The following is a 22,056-nucleotide window of genomic DNA, read 5'->3' on the forward strand; positions in this document are numbered from 1 at the left end:
GCACAGTCTAGTGTAATAAAAAGAGACTGGAGATCTATGAACCATGTAATGGCTTAAGCAATTATTCTCTCTCCATAGCATTGCCGTTAAAGTCAATCACCCTCAACCTTTCTCTTCAGGTGATGGACAAGTATGGGAAGTTTTATGGTTGTGACCGCATCAGTGAGCTGCTGGGGCTGGATAAGGCTGCTCTCGACTTCAGCTCCGAGGGACAGGAGAGGAGAAGGCCCAGGAGAGAGGGAGCCTGGACTGCTCTGTGAGTGGATATGTGTGATCCCTTAAATCCATGTACTGTTTACTGTACTATACTGTTCTGTACTGTACATACCTCCTGTGTGAGGCTAGAGTCTAGGTCTATCAGTCACTAACTTACATCGCTGAACTAAGTCGGCTGTAGCCACACCCTTCACTAGCCAGGAATAGATAGACGGGTTGGTTGTTTAGCATCAAAACCGACGCGTGCATAATTGTGGGGCAAAACAGACAGGGTTGGCTTAGATTGTTGACAACATGTAAACTATATTTCGTCTCCAATGTTTATTGAAAACATAAATTTGCACAATGAGCACTTGTTGTCTCTCAAATACATTGTTTCAGTTGTTGGTTAGCTAGCTAGCAAATGTTTTGCCATATTAGCATAGATGTGATATGACTCAAAATATCTCCAAACAAGACATGGTATCAATAAGAAGATAAAACTATCTGAAACAAGCCACCTACGATTCCCCACATGGCAGCTTCTTGTCGTTGTTGCTAGCTATCTGACCGTTCAGAATCATAACACTACACGGACTTCTGCCTCAACAGTGCGCACCCATCATTTTCGTGACATTGCCAGCCAACCCATCTATAGAATCCCCACAAATGTTTGTCTCTAAATAGAATATGTCATTCAATGACAGTGTGAAAGGTACTTTACAAAGAAAACATGATCTTGTATTCAGCAGCACTTTGAGCACTATCGGCTAAAGCGACAGCACTGATGTCAGGCGTGGGTGTGTCTGTGTCTTACTTGAAGAAATGAGAATAAAACAGAATGTGCAGTACTTTACATTCTGAAGTGTCTTGACAGAAGGTGGCAGTAATGTGCAGTTTGAATCAGGTTGTATTGCAATAATCCAATGTGTTTTGTAAATGGTTATGACAAATTATAAAACGGGACGTGTGAGTCCTTTTGGTTACATATCTGAGTAATATGTGGTTATTCAAACTCAAGGAGTTCTATGTTCAGTACAATATACAGGTAACTGCCTAAATAAAGAAAACACTAACATAAAGGGCGTTGGGCCACCACGAGCCGCCAGAACAGCTTCAATGAACCTTGGCATATATTCTACAAGTGTCTAGAACTCTATTGGAGGTATGCGACACCATTATTTCACGAGAAATTCCATAATTTGGTGTTTTGTTGATGGTAAAGAAGAACACTGTCTCAGGCGCCACTCCAGAATCTCCCATAAGTATTCAATTGGGTTGCGATCTAGTGACTGAGACATACACACACCCTTTAAACCCCTTATGCTCCTTTGAGACCCCTCTGATCTCTTCTAGCCATGGTAGAAATAATGGGCAACTGGGTATTGGGCAACTGGGTATTTTTATACATGACCCTAAGCATGATGGGATGTTAATTGCTTAATTAACTCAGGAACCACGTGTGTGGAAGCACCTGCTTTCAATATACTTTGTATCCCTCATTTACTCAAGTGTTCCTTTTATTATGGCAGTTACCCGCATGAAGAAAGCTAGTGTAAGGGTTTGTGCTCAGGCTGGAATGAAAGGCGGCCGTTGCGTGGGAGAGAAAATATGTGTAGAGTTAATAAAGTATTCACTCTCAAAACCATGAAAAGGAATAACCCAAGGAGGCCGATATGCTCCATTCCTTTTGAATTTTTATATAGCACCTTGCACTTTCACTTTTTGTATTCTTTTGAGCATGAATTAAATCAGTGATATTATTTTTGCATTTCGGCCTCCTTGGGTTATTCCTTTTCATGGTTTTGAGAGTGAGTACTTTTTGAACTCTACAGTTACCTGTATGACTCTCTTATTTGTATTGAGGGTGTCCCCTTAACTGAAGAGACCAGACAGGGATGTATCCATGCCTAAGAAGACTGACTAGATATGTCTGTTTCAGATTAAACTCAATTGATGTCAAGTATCAGGTGTGGAAACTAGGAGTAGTGTTCACTGACAACGTAAGTAAAGCAGCCGTTTACTTTATCGTCCTACTGTGTTCTATATATGATGATGACTCATCCTTACATATGTGTTTTATAGTCATTGTTTTCCATAGATAATAATGTAGATCATATGATGATAGCTGCTATAGTGTCTGTGATGTACCCAAGCTGTCTTCCTGTCTTATCTCGTGTGTGTACACAGTCCTTCCTGTACCTGGCATGGTATATGACCATGTCTGTCCTGGGCCACTATAATAACTTCTTCTTCGCTGCTCACCTGTTGGATATTGCCATGGGCTTTAAGACCCTTAGAACCATCCTGACCTCTGTTACCCACAATGGCAAACAGGTACAGTATAGACAACTATAAAACCCTGTTGCCATGTGGGGTGGGGGGGGGGCTTTAGAGAATATTACATTTCCATAATGCTGTATATGTTTGTCAGTTGGTCCTGACTTTAGGGCTGCTGGCAGTGGTGGTGTATCTCTACACCGTGGTGGCCTTCAACTTCTTCCGCAAGTTCTACAACAAGAGTGAAGATGGAGTAGCTCTGGACATGAAATGTGACGACATGCTCACTGTGAGTTCAGCACATGTAGTAGCACATGCATGCAGACACACTGACACATAGTCTAAACTAGCCACGGAGTCTGAGAAGCCAAAGAGAAGGATTTCTGACAGTGATGCCCATAGTTGAGGTGAACATAGCCTTTGCCTTAATGCCCCTCTATATCCACCCTAGATTGATGGACACTTGGATTAAGATAACCCTCTCCAGCCTGAGCTGGGCTCTTTGTCTCACTGGGAATGAATTCTCCACTTTAATATGGTCTTGTCTGTTTTATTCCAATATGGATTTCACTGTCACTCACTCAGGACAGACAGACTTGTTATGCTTTAGAAATGCATTGCATTACAATACAATACACCAGACTTGAAGGTTCACCGGTAATGTTAGTATGGCACGTAGATATGTACATGCATGCAATATCTCAGCAACAACATGTTTAGTTAAAGAATAAGATTGCTCAACTCGTTCATAATAAGAGTTGTGAATGCCCCATGGACTACCCCAGCAATGTTAAGTAGCAAAGTCAATTGGCTACTCCTCCTTGTTCTCCAGTGCTATATGTTCCACATGTATGTGGGCGTGAGAGCGGGGGGTGGCATCGGTGATGAGATTGAGGACCCGGCCGGGGACGAGTTTGAGGTGGTCAGGATCATCTTTGACATCACCTTCTTCTTCTTCGTCATCGTCATCCTCCTGGCCATCATTCAGGGTGAGACAGAATGTAGACGCTACACACACACACATTTTTCTCCATTGTTCACCAGTGAGTCAGATAGATTTGTCGGTCTTTATGAATATTTCATATGTGATTGAGAATAGAGCAATGCTAATGTATCGGTTTATCCCTCCAGTGTCTTAAAGTTCTCCTGTAACCTGTCAGTTAATCATGCACAAATACTTGTGACACCAACACTCAAGTCTGTGTTTCCTGTAGGTTTGATAATTGATGCCTTTGGGGAGCTCCGTGACCAGCAGGAGCAGGTGAAAGAGGACATGGAGGTGAGATAAGTTTTGTGCTTTCTTTAAAGCATTCACACACACCTATGTAATTATTTGAAGAACCTACCGCACCTGTAATTCTCTCTTTCAAACATTTCCTAAAACATTATCTGTAAAAGTGACTTATCAAAGGAAGTTATCCTTACCCTACCATAGCGCACTTTTGGGTGCAGTAACAATATTGGTTTTGCCATATGGACTATCTTGAGGTCAACTCTAATCAGTGTGTAAATTGATGAGACTGTGGCTCATGTTTTAAGCCGATTCAGAGAGTGTTGTCAGAGCGTGTTATTCAATCAGTAGTCTTAATGAGGATACACTTATCTCTAATGAGATGGAGATAATTAGACCATGTTTTGGAAAAAAGGTTGTAAATTGCATATGCAGATAACCTGGGCTGTGGTTTATCAGAAAATACATATTTGCATCCCTATACATCTTTAAATTGAAGTAGATGGGAACCTTTTAGAGACAACACTCAGATGCATGTGCACGTGCACACACCACTTTAAGGAATAATGTGTTCTGAAAGTCGGAGAGTGTATTTGCGGCATAATGAATTGATCTTGTGAAATGCAAATGTGGTCATTTCTTCATTTGATTACTAGGGCTGTCAAATGAAGAAAATAAATGTAGGCAAGTCCCGTGTGGCTCAGATGGTACAGCATGGCACTTGCAACACCAGAGTTGTGGGTTCGATTCCCATGGGGGACCAGTACAAACAAAAAAAATATGAAACTGTATCCACTCGCTACTATGTTGCTCTGGATAAGTGTGTCTCGTAAAATGTTAATTGTCAGATGGGCTGTGATTAATCGCGTTGTTGTGAAGCACACTTTAACCTCAATGTCAATTTGTTTTTACATCACATTGTAGATTTTAGGTATATACAGTGCCTTCGGAAAGTATTCAGACCCCTTGACTTTTTCCACTTTTTGTTACGTTAGAGCCTTGTACTAAAATTGATTAAATCGTTTTTCCCCTCATCAATCTACACACAATACCCCATAATGATAAAGCAAAAACAGGTTTTTATACATTTTTGTATTCAGACCCTTGACTCAGTATTTTATTGAAGCACCTTTGGCAGCAATTACAGAATCGAGTCTTCTTGGGTATGATGCTACAAGCTTGGCACACCTATATTTGGGGAGTTTCTCCCATTCTTCTCTGCAGATCCTCTAAAGCTTTGTCAAGTTGGATGGGGAGTGTCGCTGCACAGCTATTTTCAGATATCTCCAGAGATGTTCGAACGGGTTCAAGTCCGGGCTTTGGCTGGGCCACTCAAGGACATTGAGACTTGTTCCGAAGCCACTCCTGCGTCGTCTTGGCTGTGTGCTTAGGGTCGTTGTCCTGTTGGAAGGTCCACTCTGGAGCAGGTTTTCATCAAGGATCTCTCTATACTTTGCGCTGTTCATCTCCCTCGATCCTGACTAGTCTCCCAGTCCTTGCCGCTGAAAAACATCCCCACAGCATGATGGTGCCACCACCATGCTTCACCGTAGGGATGGTGCCAGGTTTCCTCCAGACGCTACTCTTGGCATTCAGGCCAAAGAGTTCAATCTTGGTTTCATCAGAACAGAGAATCTTGTTTCTCATTGTCTGAGAGTCTTTAGGTGCCTTTTGGCAAACTCAAAACAGGCTGTCATGTGCCTTTTACTGAGGAGTGGCTTCCGTCTGGCCACTCTACCATAAAGGCCTGATTGGTGGAATGCTGCAGTGATGGTTGTCCTTCTCGAGGGTTCTCCCATCTCCACAGAGGAATTCTAGAGCTCTGTCAGAGTGACACCTCCCTGACCAAGGCCCTTCTCACCCGATTGCTCAGTTTGGCCGGGTGGCCAGCTCTAGGAAGAGTCTTGGTGGTTCCAAACTTCTTCCATTTAAACTTCTTCGGGATCAGTGTCCCTTCCACGGGACGGTTGAGCTAATGTAGGCTAATGCGATTAGCATTAGGTTGTAAGTAACAAGAACATTTCCCAGGACATAGACATATCTGATATTTGCAGAAAGCTTAAATTCTTGTTAATCTAACTGCACTGTCCAATTTACAGTAGCTATTACAGTGAAATAATACCATGCTAWTGWTTGAGGAGAGTGCACKATTTTGAACATGWAAAGTTATTAATAAACAWATTAGGCACATTTGGGCAGTCTTGATASAAAATMTTGAACAGAAATGCAARGGTTCATTGGATCAYTCTAAAACTTTGCACATACAGTGATGCCATCTAGTGGCCAAAATCTAAATTGCACCTGTGCTGGAATAATACATTATGGCATTTCTCTTGCATTTCAAAGATGATGGTACGAAAAAAATACAAAACAACGGTTGTTTTTTTCTTTGTATTATCTTTTACCAGATCTATTGTGTTATATTCTCATACATTCTTTTCACATTTCCACAAACTTCAAAGTGTTTCCTTTCAAAGGGTACCAAGAAAATACATATCCTTGCTTCAGGGCCTGAGCTACAGGCAGTTAGAATTGGGTATGTCATTTTAGGCGAAAATTTAAAAAAATGGGGCGGATTCTTCTGGAAGGTTCTCCCATCTCCACAGTGGAACTCGGCGGGTTCTTGGCCCAGGCCCTTCTCCGCTGATTGCTCAGTTTGGCCGGGTGGCCAGCTCTAGGAAGAGTCTTGGTGGTTCCAAACTTCTTCCATTTAAACTTCTTCGGGATCAGTGTCCCTTCCACGGGACGGTTGAGCTAATGTAGGCTAATGCGATTAGCATTAGGTTGTAAGTAACAAGAACATTTCCCAGGACATAGACATATCTGATATTTGCAGAAAGCTTAAATTCTTGTTAATCTAACTGCACTGTCCAATTTACAGTAGCTATTACAGTGAAATAATACCATGCTAWTGWTTGAGGAGAGTGCACKATTTTGAACATGWAAAGTTATTAATAAACAWATTAGGCACATTTGGGCAGTCTTGATASAAAATMTTGAACAGAAATGCAARGGTTCATTGGATCAYTCTAAAACTTTGCACATACASTGKTGCCATCTAGTGGCCAAAATCTAAATTGCACCTGTGCTGGAATAATACATTATGGCATTTCTCTTGCATTTCAAAGATGATGGTACGAAAAAAATACAAAACAACGGTTGTTTTTTTCTTTGTATTATACCTGTCTCTTATACACATCTAGATGTGTATAAGAGACAGGAAATGTATTGTCAATCAGTGTTGCTTCCTAAGTGGACAGTTTGATTTCACAGAAGTGTGATTAACTTGGAGTTACATTGTGTTGTTTAAGTGTTCCCTTTATTTTTTTGAGCAGTGTATATACAGGTGTGTGCCTTTCCAAATCATGTCCAATCAATTGAATTTACCACAGGTGGACTCCAATCCAGTTGTATAAACATCTCAAGGATGATCAATGGAAAGAGGATGCGCCTGAGCTCAATTTCGAGTCTCATATCAAAGGGTCTGAATACTTATTTATATAAGGTATTTCTGTTATGTATTTTTAATACATTTGCAAACCTTTCTAAAAACCTGTTTTTGCTTTGTCGTTATGGGGTATTGTGTGTCGATTTAATTAGGATGTTTTTTGTATTTAATCCATTTTAGAATAAGGCTGTAATGTAACAAAATGTAGAAAAATACTCTGAAAACTTTCCAAAGGCACTGCAGATGATGTATTTTGGATGTATTCAGTGTATTTTCAATTCTTTCAAAAAATTGTGCACTAAAATTACAAAAAAGTTAACTCGAGTTAACTGATTAACAGCCCTAATGATTACCCAGTCTACAATGAATGACCTTTTACAATATTTCAAATTACTTCTAGAATACAGTACGCATGAAAACAACTAAAGCAGAGTTAGAATTAGGGGAATGCATTCACTATCTTTAACACAATAAGTACTTGTCGTGTTGGTTGTCTCTTTATGTTATTCACATGGAACAATATGCATGTGCTATAAATGTGTTATGTAAATGTGAGATACCTCTCTCTTCCTTCCCTGCAGACCAAGTGTTTCATCTGTGGAATCGGGAATGACTACTTGGACAATGTGCCCCATGGATTCGAAACACACACTCTGCAGGAACACAACCTGGCCAACTATCTGTGAGTTGATACCTGCGGTCTAGTTTCACTGATATGTAACACTTTACTTAAATAAACCTGCCATCTGTAGCCTCGTGTGCCTGATGTCTAGGCTTTGGACTAACATGCTCTCAACACTGACATCCCACAATCACAGGAATGACATGCCTGTCATACGATGATTGCTGACATATCATACCTCTGCCTTACAAGACTTGTTAAGCAGAACATTTTCTTATAGTCATTTAAAAAAAACTTTTGTGTGAAATGAGGTAATTGCTTGTCATGTACTTCCATCAGATATTTTTACAGGTGTAATGTAGTTTTGTAGGCAGTAATATGACCATGATTAGGTATAGCCATTTATAAGATCTGCTCTGTGATTAGTCAATGATTGAAGGAATCATTATCATGTCCACATTTGATTGCATCTCAATTCATGTGGAGCTTCACTTGTCCAACAGGAAATGTATATAGATGTCAATATACAGTGGGGAGAACAAGTATTTGATACACTGCCGATTTTGCAGATTTTCCTACTTAAAAAGCATGTAGAGGTCTGTAATTTTTATCAAGGTACACTTCAACTGTGAGAGACGGAATCTAAAACAAAAATCCCGAAAATCACATTGTATGATTTTAAGTAATTAATTAGCATTTTATTGCATGACATAAGTATTTGATACATCAGAAAAGCAGAACTTAATATTTGGTACAGAATCCTTTGTTTGCAATTACAGAGATCATACGTTTCCTGTAGTTCTTGACCAGGTTTGCACACACTGCAGCAGGGATTTTGGCCCACTCCTCCATACAGACCTTCTCCAGATCCTTCAGGTTTCGGGGCTGTCGCTGGGCAATACGGACTTTCAGCTCCCTCCAAAAGATTTTCTATTGGGTTCAGGTCTGGAGACTGGCTAGGCCACTTCAGGACCTTGAGATACTTCTTACGGAGCCACTCCTTAGTTGCCCTGGCTGTGGTGTTTCGGGTCGTTGTCATGCTGGAAGACCCAGCCACGACCCATCATCAATGCTCTTACTGAGGGAAGGAGGTTGTTGGCTAAGATTCCGCAATACATGGCCCCATCCATCTCCCCTCAATACGGTGCAGTCGTCCTGTCCCCTTTGCAGAAAAAGCACCCAAAGAATTATGTTTCCACCTCCATGCTTCACGGTTGGGATGGTGTTCTTGGGGTTGTACTCATCCTTCTTCTTCCTCCAAACACGGCGAGTGGAGTTTAGACCAAAAAGCTCTATTTTTGAATCATCAGACCACATGACCTTCTCCCATTCCTCCTCTGGATCATCCAGATGGTCATTGGCAAACTTCAGACGGGCCTGGACATGCGCCTGCTTGAGCAGGGGGACCTTGTGTGCGCTGCAGGATTTTAATCCATGACGGCGTAGTGTGTTACTAATGGTTTTCTTTGAGACTGTGGTCCCAGCTCTCTTCAGGTCATTGACCAGGTCCTGCCGTGTAGTTCTGGGCTGATCCCTCACCTTCCTCATGATCATTGATGCCCCACGAGGTGAGATCTTGCATGGAGCCCCAGACCGAGGATGATTGACCATCATCTTGAACTTCTTCTATTTTCTTCTATTCTCTAATAATTGCGCCAACAGTTGTTGCCTTCTCACCAAGCTGCTTGCCTATTGTCCTGTAGCCCATCCCAGCCTTGTGCAGGTCTACAATTTTATCCCTGATGTCCTTACACAGCTTCTCGGTCTTGGCCATTGTGGAGAGGTTGGAGTCTGTTGATTGAGTGTGTGGACAGGTGTCTTTTATACAGTAACGAGTTCAAACAGGTGCAGTTAATACAGGTAATGAGTGGAGAACAGGAGGGCTTCTTAAAGAAAAACTAACAGGTCTGTGAGAGCCGGAATTCTTACTGGTTGGTAGGTGATCAAATACTTATGTCATGCAATAAAATGCAAATGAATTACTTAAAAATCATACAATGTGATTTTCTGGCTTTGTAGTAGGAAAACCTGCAAAATCGGCAGTGTATCAAATACTTGTTCTCCCCACTGTATACTATTACATTAAATGTGGTGCTCAATGCTTAAATGGCCACTCTTAGCTCTCTTCAACAGTTTATTACTAATGTCAATATTAATGACCCGTTTCAATATTTAGGGTGTTTTATTTAGCACTATTGGTTGATATGCATCTCTAATCATGTAAGCTGAGACTTATTATTTTATTATGAGTTGGAAATCACTGACATCGTTATAATTGGCGAGTCAATTATACCGGCCTCCCCATCAAAATTAGACGATACGTCCACAATAGTTTACTAAGGCCAGCTAACATTGCATGTGGTTATGTAACAGTCGTCACTGTGCTGCTTAGCAGTATTGCTTCCTTGCTCACAATATCCTTACCAGTACTTGTGCTCACGCTAGTAATGCACGGGTTGACTCCTAAAGTTAACGTCAATCCACAGAGGCAAAAAGGACAATGTCGGAGTTTCGTTCAATAGGAGAAAGCTGTGAAATGGAAAGTGAAAATAAAGAGAAGGGAGGGCCAGAAAAGTAATGTTTGGGAAAGATTTTGTGAAGTGGTAAAAGAGGATGATACTGTGCAAATGAATGGCGCTGATGGGTACCCTACCCAACTTGCTAACGGCCTTCACTAATGGCCTGGCAGTCCCTCTAATCACTCTAAACACTTCATGATTGCGAAGGATTTTTTTTATTTAATCCATTTTAGAATAAGGCTATAACGTAACAACTTGGAAAAAGTCAAGGGTTCGAATACTTTCCGAAGGCACTGTACACTCTTAGAAAAAAAGGTGCTATCTAGAACCTTGTCACGCCCTGACCTTAGAGATCCTTGTTATTCTCTATGTTTGGTTAGGTCAGGGTGTGATTTGGGTGGGCATTCTATGTTCTCTATTTCTTTGTGTTTGGCCGAGTATGGTTCCCAATCAGAGGCAGCTGTCTTTCATTGTTCTCTATTGGTCATACTTAGGCAGCCCTTTTTCCCTCCTTCAGTGTGGGATCTTGTCTTTGTTTGAGTGCATGTAGTTTGCACGACGAAGCTTTTCGTTCGTTGTATTGTTTTTTTCCTTGGTGGAACATTTAAATAAAAGAATGTACGCCTACCACGCTGCACCTTGGTCTCCTTCCGACGACAAACGTTACAAATCTATAATGGTTATTTGGCTGTCCCTTTGAAAACCCCTTTTTGTTTCCAGGTAGAACCATTTTGGATTACATGTAAAACCATTTTAACAGATGGTTCTACATGGAACCCAAAATAGTTTTACCTACAATTAAAAAGGGTTCTACCTGGAACCAAAAGTGGTTCTCCTATTGGGATAGCCGAATAACCATTTTGGAACCTTTTTTTCAAAGAGTGTAGAGGTGCTATCTTTTTAGCTGATAATATTTCAACTCCATAAAATATGCATCCAAGCCAAACTGAAACCTAATCAGAAACATGTTAGGTTTTCCTAGCTTTTTATTTCGTTACATTTGGTCAAACTGATGTAATTTGGGAATTTTGTAAAGAAAAGTTATTGCATTTTCTCCACGGTCCCTAAATGTCTTTGCTCCTCAAAAAAAACAGAGATGACAGAACTTTACCGTTGTCAATTAGATTTAAGCATTCATTCTATCATTTCTGACATTATTCTGGTGAGCAACAGTTTATTTAGTGTTCTAGGACAACATATAATGACAGAAAGGAAGCTGCATGTATCTAATTATAGACAAATAGCCTACCAACATGTATAAACATGAACTAAATCAGACAAAAAAAATCCTGCACCCCATCACATATAGTCGGGCGGATGGGTTATTAGCAATTGCAGGCGGTTGCAGGTGAACAAACAGCTGACCCGCGCACCACTAGCTCAAGCCTTCTGCCTAGCCAACACGTGACTGTGCTGCTTTAGAACGTACTAACTATTTGCCCACTAAAAATGATTAAATTCATTGGAGCCATTTCAAGCTGTGGGGTGAGTTTATCCGGTACGATCTGACTCCATTACACTTACTGTTATTGTGTACTGTAACTTTCAACATGTGTTTTGCTACGAATACCATACATTTTCAATAGAGTAGAATGAGATTCCATTTTTTTGTTGTGAAAGCCCTCAACCCTGTTTCCAAATCGACCATGTTCTACTGCCTGTATCAGTCACATGTTGGTAGGAGTTTCTCAATGTGTCTCTCAACCTGTTCTTTCCTGACAGATTCTTTGTGATGTACCTCATTAACAAAGATGAAACGGAACACACGGGCCAGGTAATACTGCTGATATCCACCTATTCTGTGCATCAAGTTACGTGAAAGATCATGATGTAGCCTAATATATGAATTCCTGTTGCCCTTGACACTGTTGACTTGTCCTTGACAGGAATCCTACGTATGGAAAATGTACCAGGAGCGATGCTGGGAATTCTTTCCTGTCGGTGACTGTTTCCGTAAACAGTATGAAGACCAGCTCTGCTGAAGGGATGAGGGATATCTGATGTGTGTCATGATAACATCATCATATAGGATGACACGGTGCCTTCAGAAAGTATTCACACCCCTTGACTTTTTCCACATTTTGTTGTCACAGCCCAAATGTTATATTGATTATTTTGTGTCACTGGCCTATACACACTACCCCATAATGTAGAAGTCTAATTATGTTTTCAACATTTTTACACATTAATTACAAATGAAAAGCTAAAATGTCTTGAGTCAATAAGTATTCAACCCCTTTCTTAAGGCAAGCCTAAATAAGTTCAGGAGTGAAAATGTGCTTAACAAGTCACATAGAGCGAGTCCATGGAACTTATTATGTGCAACAAAAGTGTTTAACATGATTTTTGAATGACTACCTCAGCTCTGTACCAAACACATACAATAATCTGTAAGGTCCCTCAGTCGGGCAGTGAATTTCAAGCACAGATTCAACCACAAAGACCAGGGAGGTTTTCCAATGCCTCGCAAAGAAGGGCACCTATTGCTAGATGGATAAAAATGCACTAAAAAGCAGACATTGAATATCCTTTTGAGCAGGGTGAAGTCATTATTACCGTTTGGATTGTGTATCAATACACCCAGTCACAAAAAATATACAGGCATCCTTCCTAACTCATTTGCCAGAGAGGAAGGAAACCGCTCAGGGATTTCACCATGAGGCCAATGGTGACTTTAAAACAGTTACAGAATTATGGCAAGAAAATTTACTTTATGTCCAGAAAACAAAGTGTTATGTTTGGGGCAAGTCCAACATAACACATCACTGAGTACCACTCTTTATATTTTCAAGCATGTTGGTGGCTGCCTCATGTTATGGGTATGCAAGGACTAAGGAGTTTTTTATGATACAAATAAATGGAATAGAGCTAAGCAAAGGCAAAATCCTAGGTTTTTGTCCTGTTATTGACCTAGTTACAGTTTTGACTTAAAAGATCTATGGCAAGACCTGAAAATGGTTGTCTAGCAATGATCAACAACCAATTTGACAGCTTGAGGAATTTAAAAAATAGTAAATGGCAAATATTGCACAATCCAGGTGTGGAAAGGTCTTAGAGGCTTACCCAGAAAGATTCACAGCTGTAATCGATGCCAAAGGTGACTCAGGAGTGTGAATTCTTATGTAAATTAGATATTTCTGTATGGATTTTTCAAAACATTTGCTAACATTAAAAAAAATACATGTTTTCACTTTGTCATTATGGATTATTGTGTGTACATGTGTGAGAAAAATATATTTAATCAATTTTGAATTCAGGCTGTAACACAACAAAATGTGGAATAAGTCAAGGGGTATGAATACTTTCTGAAGGCACTTTGGAATGAGGCTCAAACTCACCTTAAATATGGTATGCACTGAAGTCAACTACTGAATATTATCAACTGGGTGGTTCGAGCCCTGAATGCTGATTGGCTGACAGCCATGGTATATTTTTATTTAACCTTCATTTAACTAGGCAAGTCAGTTAAGAACAACTTCTTATTTACAATTACGGCCTACCAAAAGGCAAAAGGCCTCCTGTGAGGACAGTGGGCTGGGATTAAAAATAAAACAAATATAAGACAAAACACGCATCAAGACTAGAGAGACAACACTGCATAAAGAGATACCTAAGACAACAACAGCATGGCAGCAATACATGACAACACAGCATGGAAGCAACACAACATGACAACAACATGGTACTGTAGCAACACAACATGGTAGCAGAAATGGTTCAAACATTATTGGGCACAGACAACAGCACAAAGGGCAAGAAAGGTAGAGACAACAATACATCACGTGAAGCAGCCGCAACTGTCAGTAAGAGTGTCCGTGATTGAGTCTTTAAATGAAGAGATGGAGATAAAACTGTCCAGTTTGAGTGTTTGTTACAGCTCGTTCCAGTCGCTAGCTGCAGCAAACTGAAAAGAGTAGCAACCCAGGGATGTGTGCGCTTTGGGGACCTTTAACAGAATGTGACTGGCAGAACAGGTGTTGTATGTGGAGGATGAGGGCTGCAGTAGGTATCTCAGATAGGGGGGAGTGAGGCCTAAGAGGGTTTTATAATAAGCATCAACCAGTGGGTCTTGCGACGGGTATACATAGATGAACAGTTCACAGAGGAGTATAGAGTGCAGTGATGTGTCCTATAGGAAACATTGGTGGAAAATCTGATGGCCGAATGGCCAAAAACATCTAGCCCTTCGAGAGCACCCTTACCTGCCGATCTATAAATTACGTCTCCGTAATCTAGCATGGGTAGGATGGTCATCTGAATCAGGGTTAGTTTGGCAGCTGGGGTGAATCAAATCAAAAAAGAGGAGCAATTACGATAGAGAAAACCAAGTCTAGATTTAACCTTACAGGGAACCCAAACTAGATGCGCGCCATAGTGCATAAATGTATTTTGTCCCCCCCCACACCGAATGCGATCACGACACGCAGGTTAAAATATCACAACAAACTCTGAACCAATTACATTAATTTGGGGACAGGTCGAAAAGCATTAAACATTCATGGCAATTTAGCTAGCTAGCTTGCACTTGCTAGCTAATTTGTCCTATTTACTAGCTTGCTGTTGCTAGCTAATTTGTCCTGGGATATAAACATTGAGTTGTTATTTTACCTGAAATGCACAAGGTCCTCTACTCCGACAATTAATCCACACATAAAACGGTGAACTGAATCGTTTCTAGTCATTTCTCCTAGGCTTCTTCTTCTCTTGACTTTATATTGCGATTGGCAACTTTCATAAATTAGGTGCATTACCGCCACTGACCTCGTTCGTCTTTCAGTCACCCACGTGGGTATAACCAATGAGGAGATGGCACGTGGGTACCTGCTTCTATAAGCCAATGAGGAGATGGGAGAGGCAGAACTTGCAGCGCGATCTGCGTCACAAATAGAACTGACTTCTATTTTAGCCCTTGGCAACGCAGACGCTCGTTGGCACGCGTGAGCAGTGTGGGTGCAATAATTGAATAATATAGATTTCTACATTTATTTTGCAACGCGAGTGGTGTAGTCTTCCTGTTAGCCTGCAGCTTTGATATGTGCTGATATGATATATATCAGACAGTATACCACGGGTATGACCAAACATTTATTTTTACTGCTCTAATTACATTGGTAACCAGTTTATAATAGCAATAAGGCACCTTGGGGGTTTGTGGTTTATGGCCAATATACCACGGCTAAGGGCTATGTCCAGGCACTCCGCAATGCGTCGTGCGTAAGAACAGCCCATAGCTGTGGTTTATTGGCCATATACCACACCCCCTCAGGCCTTATAGCTTAATGATCTATATATTTTTTGTCACACTGCATCTGTTAACAGTTTACCACTCATTTAGTAGATTTCCTATCTTCCTATGTATAATCCAGAGTGACGAATGTGGACTGTCAAATGGAGAAGGATGATATCCACGTTTATCCCTGGTCTGAAAGCATAATGTATGTGTTTTGTGTGGAGAGAATTAGTCACTTAAATACACCAGCTCTGGTTGTTCTGAGATGACTGCCCTTACAAAAAAAAATTGGAAAAAGATGTGGTTTTCGGGCACGTGTGTGAACACGTGTAAACAAATCATGGAAAAATGTTCACGTGATGAAAAAATATTTTTAAAATCTTCACATGAGTCAGACAAATAGGTTTTTTGAGTTCACATGTTATTTTTCATCACTCCCAGCTACATCTGGTTTCCCATCCAGGCACCAACCACGACCAACCTTGCTTAGCCTCAGTGGCAAACCATCAGTGGGATGCAGGGTGCTATGTTGCTGGAATGAATGTGCCAAAACCTACAACTGGAAAAAAGGCAGGAAAGGCAAAGGCCAGGGTAACATCCAAAGATAGGGAAAATTGCAGGAAAGAAGGACGTGTTTATTTTAAAATCGTGTTACCATAAAAACAATTTGACTGAAAAATTTAAAAATAAACATCCATTTCGAAATTATTTCCTTGCAATGATTTCATAAGTTTGGCTTGATATTAACAGCACAAAAGTAACTCACTCACTAGAGGATTGCACCATATATAATAACACTATTACTCTTATTAAAGGTGTTTAAAGCAGCAATCCTTAATTGAAACATTAACAAAGTTGACTCCCTGCCACAGTTGTGGTAAAAAGCTGAGGGACGGGGCTGGAGAAATGCAACCCCTCTGAAATCTATAGACGACACTATGGATTACATTTAACATTTTAGTTATTTAGCAGATGCTCTTATCCAGAGCGATTTACAGTTAGTGCAGTCATCTTAAGACAGCTAGGTGGGACAAACACACATCACAGTCATAGTAAGTACACTTTTCCTCAATAAAGTAGCTGTCAGCAAAGTCTGATAGCTACTAATGGTTGAGATAAGGAGGGGTATTATTTATGATACTCTTTGAAGAGGTAGGGTTTCAGGTGATTTCGGAAGAGGGATAGGGACTGCTGTCCTGAATAAGTTGCAGGGGTTTGATGGCACAGCTGACTGTCCATGATATCAAAACTATAATTTTAACCATGTTTTGAGGCTATGCAGTAGTTGGTTACAAACATTGCAGGAAAACAAGGTCATATTTTGGGTATTGATGGGTTACAACAGCTGAACTAAGCTCATGAGGCATTTATACGTTATATTCTTTAAGAATCAATGGGTATATATAATTTATATGTCAAAAAATGGATGTAGCAACTAAGGATTGACCCTTTAACAGGCAGTTACCGTCATACAGTAGAACTATGTCGCCATTTGAACGTGATCCATTAACCTGCTCCCCAAAAACTGTTCTGCGAATGTCCCGCAAAATCCTTCCCTTGTTCCGCATTTCAGATGTGATCACCCTAATTCCACCGGTGGAACATTGCTAGTGCAACATGTTAACACAATCTTTTCTCATGTGAGGAGAATATAACATTACTTAAACTCCACGTCAAATTCGATTTTCCCTTTCACATGTGGAATTGCAAGTTCACGGGAAAAACAATCACATGTAAAAAAAACAAATGAGCATTTTCATATGTGAAAAACTTTCATGTGAAAATCTCACTTTCACCAGTGGAATTGTAAATTCACATGTGAAAAACAATCACGTGAATGTTTTTCACATGTGAAACTGAATATCCAATTTTCACATGAAACCACAAATTTGAAACTTCAATTCACATGTGAGGTGACAACATGTTATCCTCCTTACATGTGAAAAGGTGGTGTTAACATGTGAACTCTAAATTAAATACATGTGAAAATATAGTTTCACGTGTAAAATTTAAAACAGCTATTTCACATATAAAACTGCAAATTTACATGTAATAAATGTCACATTAATTCAAGTGCATTAACTGTACATCAGTAGTTTTTCTTCCATTCATATTTTTATAAGCATTTTGGATGCTACTACTTGAGTATTACCAAGAAGAAGTAGCAAACAAAAGTTGTGTGAATATAAGTCTGGGAGCATGTCAAATCTTCAGTCAGTCTCCAATCTGTCCATTCAGAGCCATGTCTCTCTGGTATGCCTCTCTTACACAGAGATAAACACTTTAGCTCTCACATCTGTTCCTCTCACCCTTCTACTATCAGGCTGACTCTCCAGTCTGAACAACGTTCGGAGCGGTGCAGGGCCAAACCCTCACCATGACTGTGAAATGAATCGCCCATGCTTAACAGCATGATGGACCACTGCTTCAGAGGGCCCTCGCGCGTTCTTAGAGGCTCTAAGCGCAACAAAATGATTACAGGACCGCGGTGAGGACAGTTAACCATTAAATGCTGTGTGTAGGAGATTGGCAGGAGTGAGACGGGGTCCTGCGTGCCACCTGCATATATCGTCCTCATTATGCTGAGGTCGATTAGCAAGCAGGGTATTACTGTGGCTTTGTTTTGATTTGTCTCATAAGACCTAGCAGGAAATTAGTGTTGCTTTGTTTTACTCCAGTTGATTGAACAAAGACAGGTTGAATACGTTCCCTGTTCATCATTGTGATCTCAATGAACTCGTTCAAGGGTCTTTTCATAAAATCATAAATGGGCCTGGATTATGTTCATTGTAACAACAACAATAAAAACTCCATTGCTGGGTCCTTTGCACATAACGTGGCAATTGTTCCATTGGAAATGTGCTACTTGGGGAAAATTAATGTCTCTAACATATTGAACATAAAGGAGGCCACCCAGATTTACCTACAGTAAAACAGACTATCCCAGGGCATGGATGGTTGAGATTATCTATGGTTGTCACATCCTTCCTCCTCCAGAGCAAGGACATGAAACCCCTCTCTCATCGAAACCCTCTCCCCGTTGAAAGGTATCCCATTCCAAAATGAATGAAGAACAGATGCCCAACTTGCCTTGTGGTTCCCTCGATGAACAGAAGCTAGCTGTTGAACCAGCTGAGCAGCCTTCTAAACGATTGTTACAGGAACACAGTGTGCTGAACCTTAGACACTCGTCCTTAAACCAACCCAAATAAAACATGTTGTGTTTAGTGGCTACCGGCCACCGAGCCTTGATCAAAGGCACCCAGGACAAGATGGATGATAGGAAAGCAGACAGCAATGCTATTTCCACGTAGCAGAGCAGACGGCGCCGTTTCCCAACATCCTTAAACAGTAGTTGAGTCATGTTGAGGACAGCTGGTCCTGGCTCTGCAGTCTGCAGCACGTCTGTGCCTGGCTGCTGCGGTGGAGTATGGACTAGAGGGCCACATGTGATCAGCCTCATTACTGGGGCTAACGGAGAAGTGTGGACAGCAGCACAGCCCGGGCTATCTGATAGCAACGCCGACCACAGCCCAGTTAGTAGAGAGCTGCAGCTATCTGTAGCAGCTGCCGACTACACAAGAATGGCTTATGTACAGACATACTGTATATATTGTATTAGGCAGGCACATTATACCCCATACAAAGAAGAACACCATGCAAATACTGGAGAATAGAAATAGAGTTTACATAAGGTCTCATATCTCCTTGGTGAAATCCCCACTGGGTTTTCTGTCTGACATAAACCAATAATATAGAATATAGGGTGGCAGGTAGCCTAGCCGTTAGAGGTCGCTGGTTTGAATCCCTGAGCCGACTAAGTGAAAGGTGATTAACTCTAATTCTTTAAATTGCTTTGGATAATAAAACTGAAAGCACGAAACACCACATTTAACCATGGTAAGGTGACTGGGAATATACAAACAGTGTAGTTATTCCCTCCATTAGGCAATCAAACAGGCAAATGTCAGTACAGAGACAAAGTGGAGTCGCAATTCAACGGCTCAGACACGAGACGTATGTGGCAGAGACTACAGACAAACACGGATTACAAAGGGAAAAGCACTCATGTCGTCTTCTTCCCGGACAATCTAAAAACCTTCGCCCGCTTTGAGGATAATACAGTGCCACCGACGGTGGGCCCGCTCCCAAGGACAGGGATCTCTTGTTCTCAGTGGCAGATGTAAGACATTTAAGCGTGTTAACCCTCGCAAGGCTGCCGGCCCAGACGGCATCCCTAGACGCTTTTTTCAGAGCATGCGCAGACCAGCTGGTTGGAGTGTTTATGGTCATATTCAATCTCTCCCTATCCCAGTTTGCTGTCCCCACTTGCTTCAAGATGTCCACCATTGTTCATGTTCCCAAGAAAGCAAAGGTAACTGAACTAAATGACTATCGCCCCGTAGCACTCACTTCTGTCATCATGAAGTGCTTTGAGAGGCTAGTTAAGGATCATATCACCTCTACCTTACCTAACACCCTAGACCCACTTCAATTTGCATACCGCCCCAATAGATAAACAAATGATGCAATCGCCATCGCACTGCACACTACCCTATCCCATATGGACAAGATCTGGACAAGATGAATACCTATGTAAGAATGATGTTCATTGACTATACAGTAGCTCAGCCTTCAACACCATAGTACCCTCCAAGCTCATCATAAAGCTTGGGGCCCTGGGTCTCAACCCTTCCCTGTGCAACTGGGTCCTGGATCCTGACAGCCATCCCCAGGTGGTGACGGTAGGAAACAAAATCTCCACTTCGCTGATCCTCAGCACAGGGACCCCACAAGGGTGTTTGCTCAGCTCCGTCCTGTACTCTCTGTTGGCCCATGACTGCGTGACCAGATGGCACAACAGTAGTAGGCCTGATTACCAACAATGACGAGACAGCCTACAGGGAGGAGGTAAGGGCCCTGGCGGAGTGGTGCCAGGAAAATAACCTAACGCAACAGTGCCTCTTCAACCTCAGGAGGCTGAAGAAATGTGGCTTGGCCCCTAAGACCCTCACAAACTTTTACAGATGCACATTTGAGAGCATCCTGTCAGGCTGTATCACCACCTGGTACGGCAACTGCACCGCCCGCAACCGCAAGGCTCTCCAGAGGGTGGTACGGTCTGCCCAACGCATCACTGGGGGCACACTGCCTGCCCTCCATGACACCTACAGCACCCAATGTCACAGGAAGGCCAAAAATATAATCAAGGACATCAACCACCTGAGCCACGGCCTGTTCACCCCGCTACAATCCAGAAGGCGAAATCAGTACAGGTGCATCAAAGCTGGGACTGAGAGACTGAAAAACAGCTTCTATCTCAAGGCCTTCAGACTGTTAAATAGCCATCACTAGCCAGTTACCACCCGGTTACTCATCCGCGCACCTTAGAGGCTGCTGCCCTATATATATATAGACATGGACCTGTCACTTGAATAATGTTTACATACTGCTTTACTCATTACATATGTATATACTGTATTCTATTCTCCTGCATTTTAGTCAATGCCACTCCGACGTTGCTCGTCCTAATATTTACATATTCTTAATTCTATTATTTTACTTTTAGATTTGTGTGTATTGTTGTGAATTGTTACGTACTGCACTGTTGGAGCTAGAAACACAAGCATTTCGCTACACCCGCAATAACATCTGCTAAATATGTGTTTGTGACCAATACAATTTGATTTGATAAGAGTGTCTGCTAAATGATTCAACTTTAAATGTAAAAATGTGACATAAAGGAAATTGTAATTATTAGAACCAGTTGTCAGGCTTCAATGTGAATGGATCCATCAACTCTGCCCAAAGGTCCAAATTATACAAAAGCATTCAGATAATGTGCGTGTGGCTGGGAGTCAGGAATATGATTTTTTTTTTTATAGTCATGAACAGATAGATGGCTGTAGAACATCTGTGTATGCATCAAGGCAAGGTAGATACTGTTGGATCACTCAAGAAATCATCCTAATACTTCTTTCTTCAGAAACACCAGCAGAATATATGAAAATATAATACCGGCCATAAATCAATAAAAGATGACAAAAGGAAAGAAATGGGTGTAAACAGCAGAGGGAAGGAATACTAAAGCCACATCTCTACCATTGCCATTCTAAGGAAGTTCAGTTGACTAATTGGGTCAGATTATTTACCATTGCCTATGTCTGTCTTTCCGTATTTATGACTCAACAAAAATATATATGAAAAACTCCTATCCCTTCAGACTAACTTGGTCTCAAATACCATGACTTGTATTTTGATGTTTTTAGTTTGCTTTCAAAGCAACACAGTACAGTACTGTTATTCGTCATACTTGAATGACTTATTATAATTCCCACCGCTACTCCTCTTACAGCAGTTTGTAACTTTCGTCGTTGGGAGAAAGAGTGGAGGACCAAGGTGCAGCGTGGTAAGTATTCATTATCTCTTTTAATGAAAACGAATACTCGAACAAAAACAACAAAACACGAGAACGAAACGAAACAGTCCTGAACGGTGAAAATACAAAACACAGAACAGAAAATAATCACC

General features: G+C 41.1%; 1 protein-coding gene across 1 annotated transcript in view; it reads left to right on the forward strand.

The window, feature by feature from the left end:
* Positions 1–18,360, forward strand: part of LOC111951725 (ryanodine receptor 2-like) — an 82,689-nt gene extending 64,329 nt beyond the window's left edge. The window contains 9 exon segments of the mRNA XM_070434974.1: positions 120–256; positions 2,138–2,198; positions 2,386–2,532; positions 2,630–2,764; positions 3,308–3,464; positions 3,690–3,754; positions 7,736–7,836; positions 12,018–12,069; positions 12,182–18,360. Coding sequence (XP_070291075.1) covers positions 120–256; positions 2,138–2,198; positions 2,386–2,532; positions 2,630–2,764; positions 3,308–3,464; positions 3,690–3,754; positions 7,736–7,836; positions 12,018–12,069; positions 12,182–12,277 — 951 coding nt within the window. The 3' untranslated portion in view covers positions 12,278–18,360.
* The last annotated feature ends 3,696 nt before the right edge of the window (positions 18,361–22,056 follow it).

The sequence above is a fragment of the Salvelinus sp. IW2-2015 genome, linkage group LG25 (genome assembly GCF_002910315.2).
Source record: "Salvelinus sp. IW2-2015 linkage group LG25, ASM291031v2, whole genome shotgun sequence".
Classification (NCBI taxonomy): Eukaryota; Metazoa; Chordata; class Actinopteri; order Salmoniformes; family Salmonidae; genus Salvelinus; species Salvelinus sp. IW2-2015.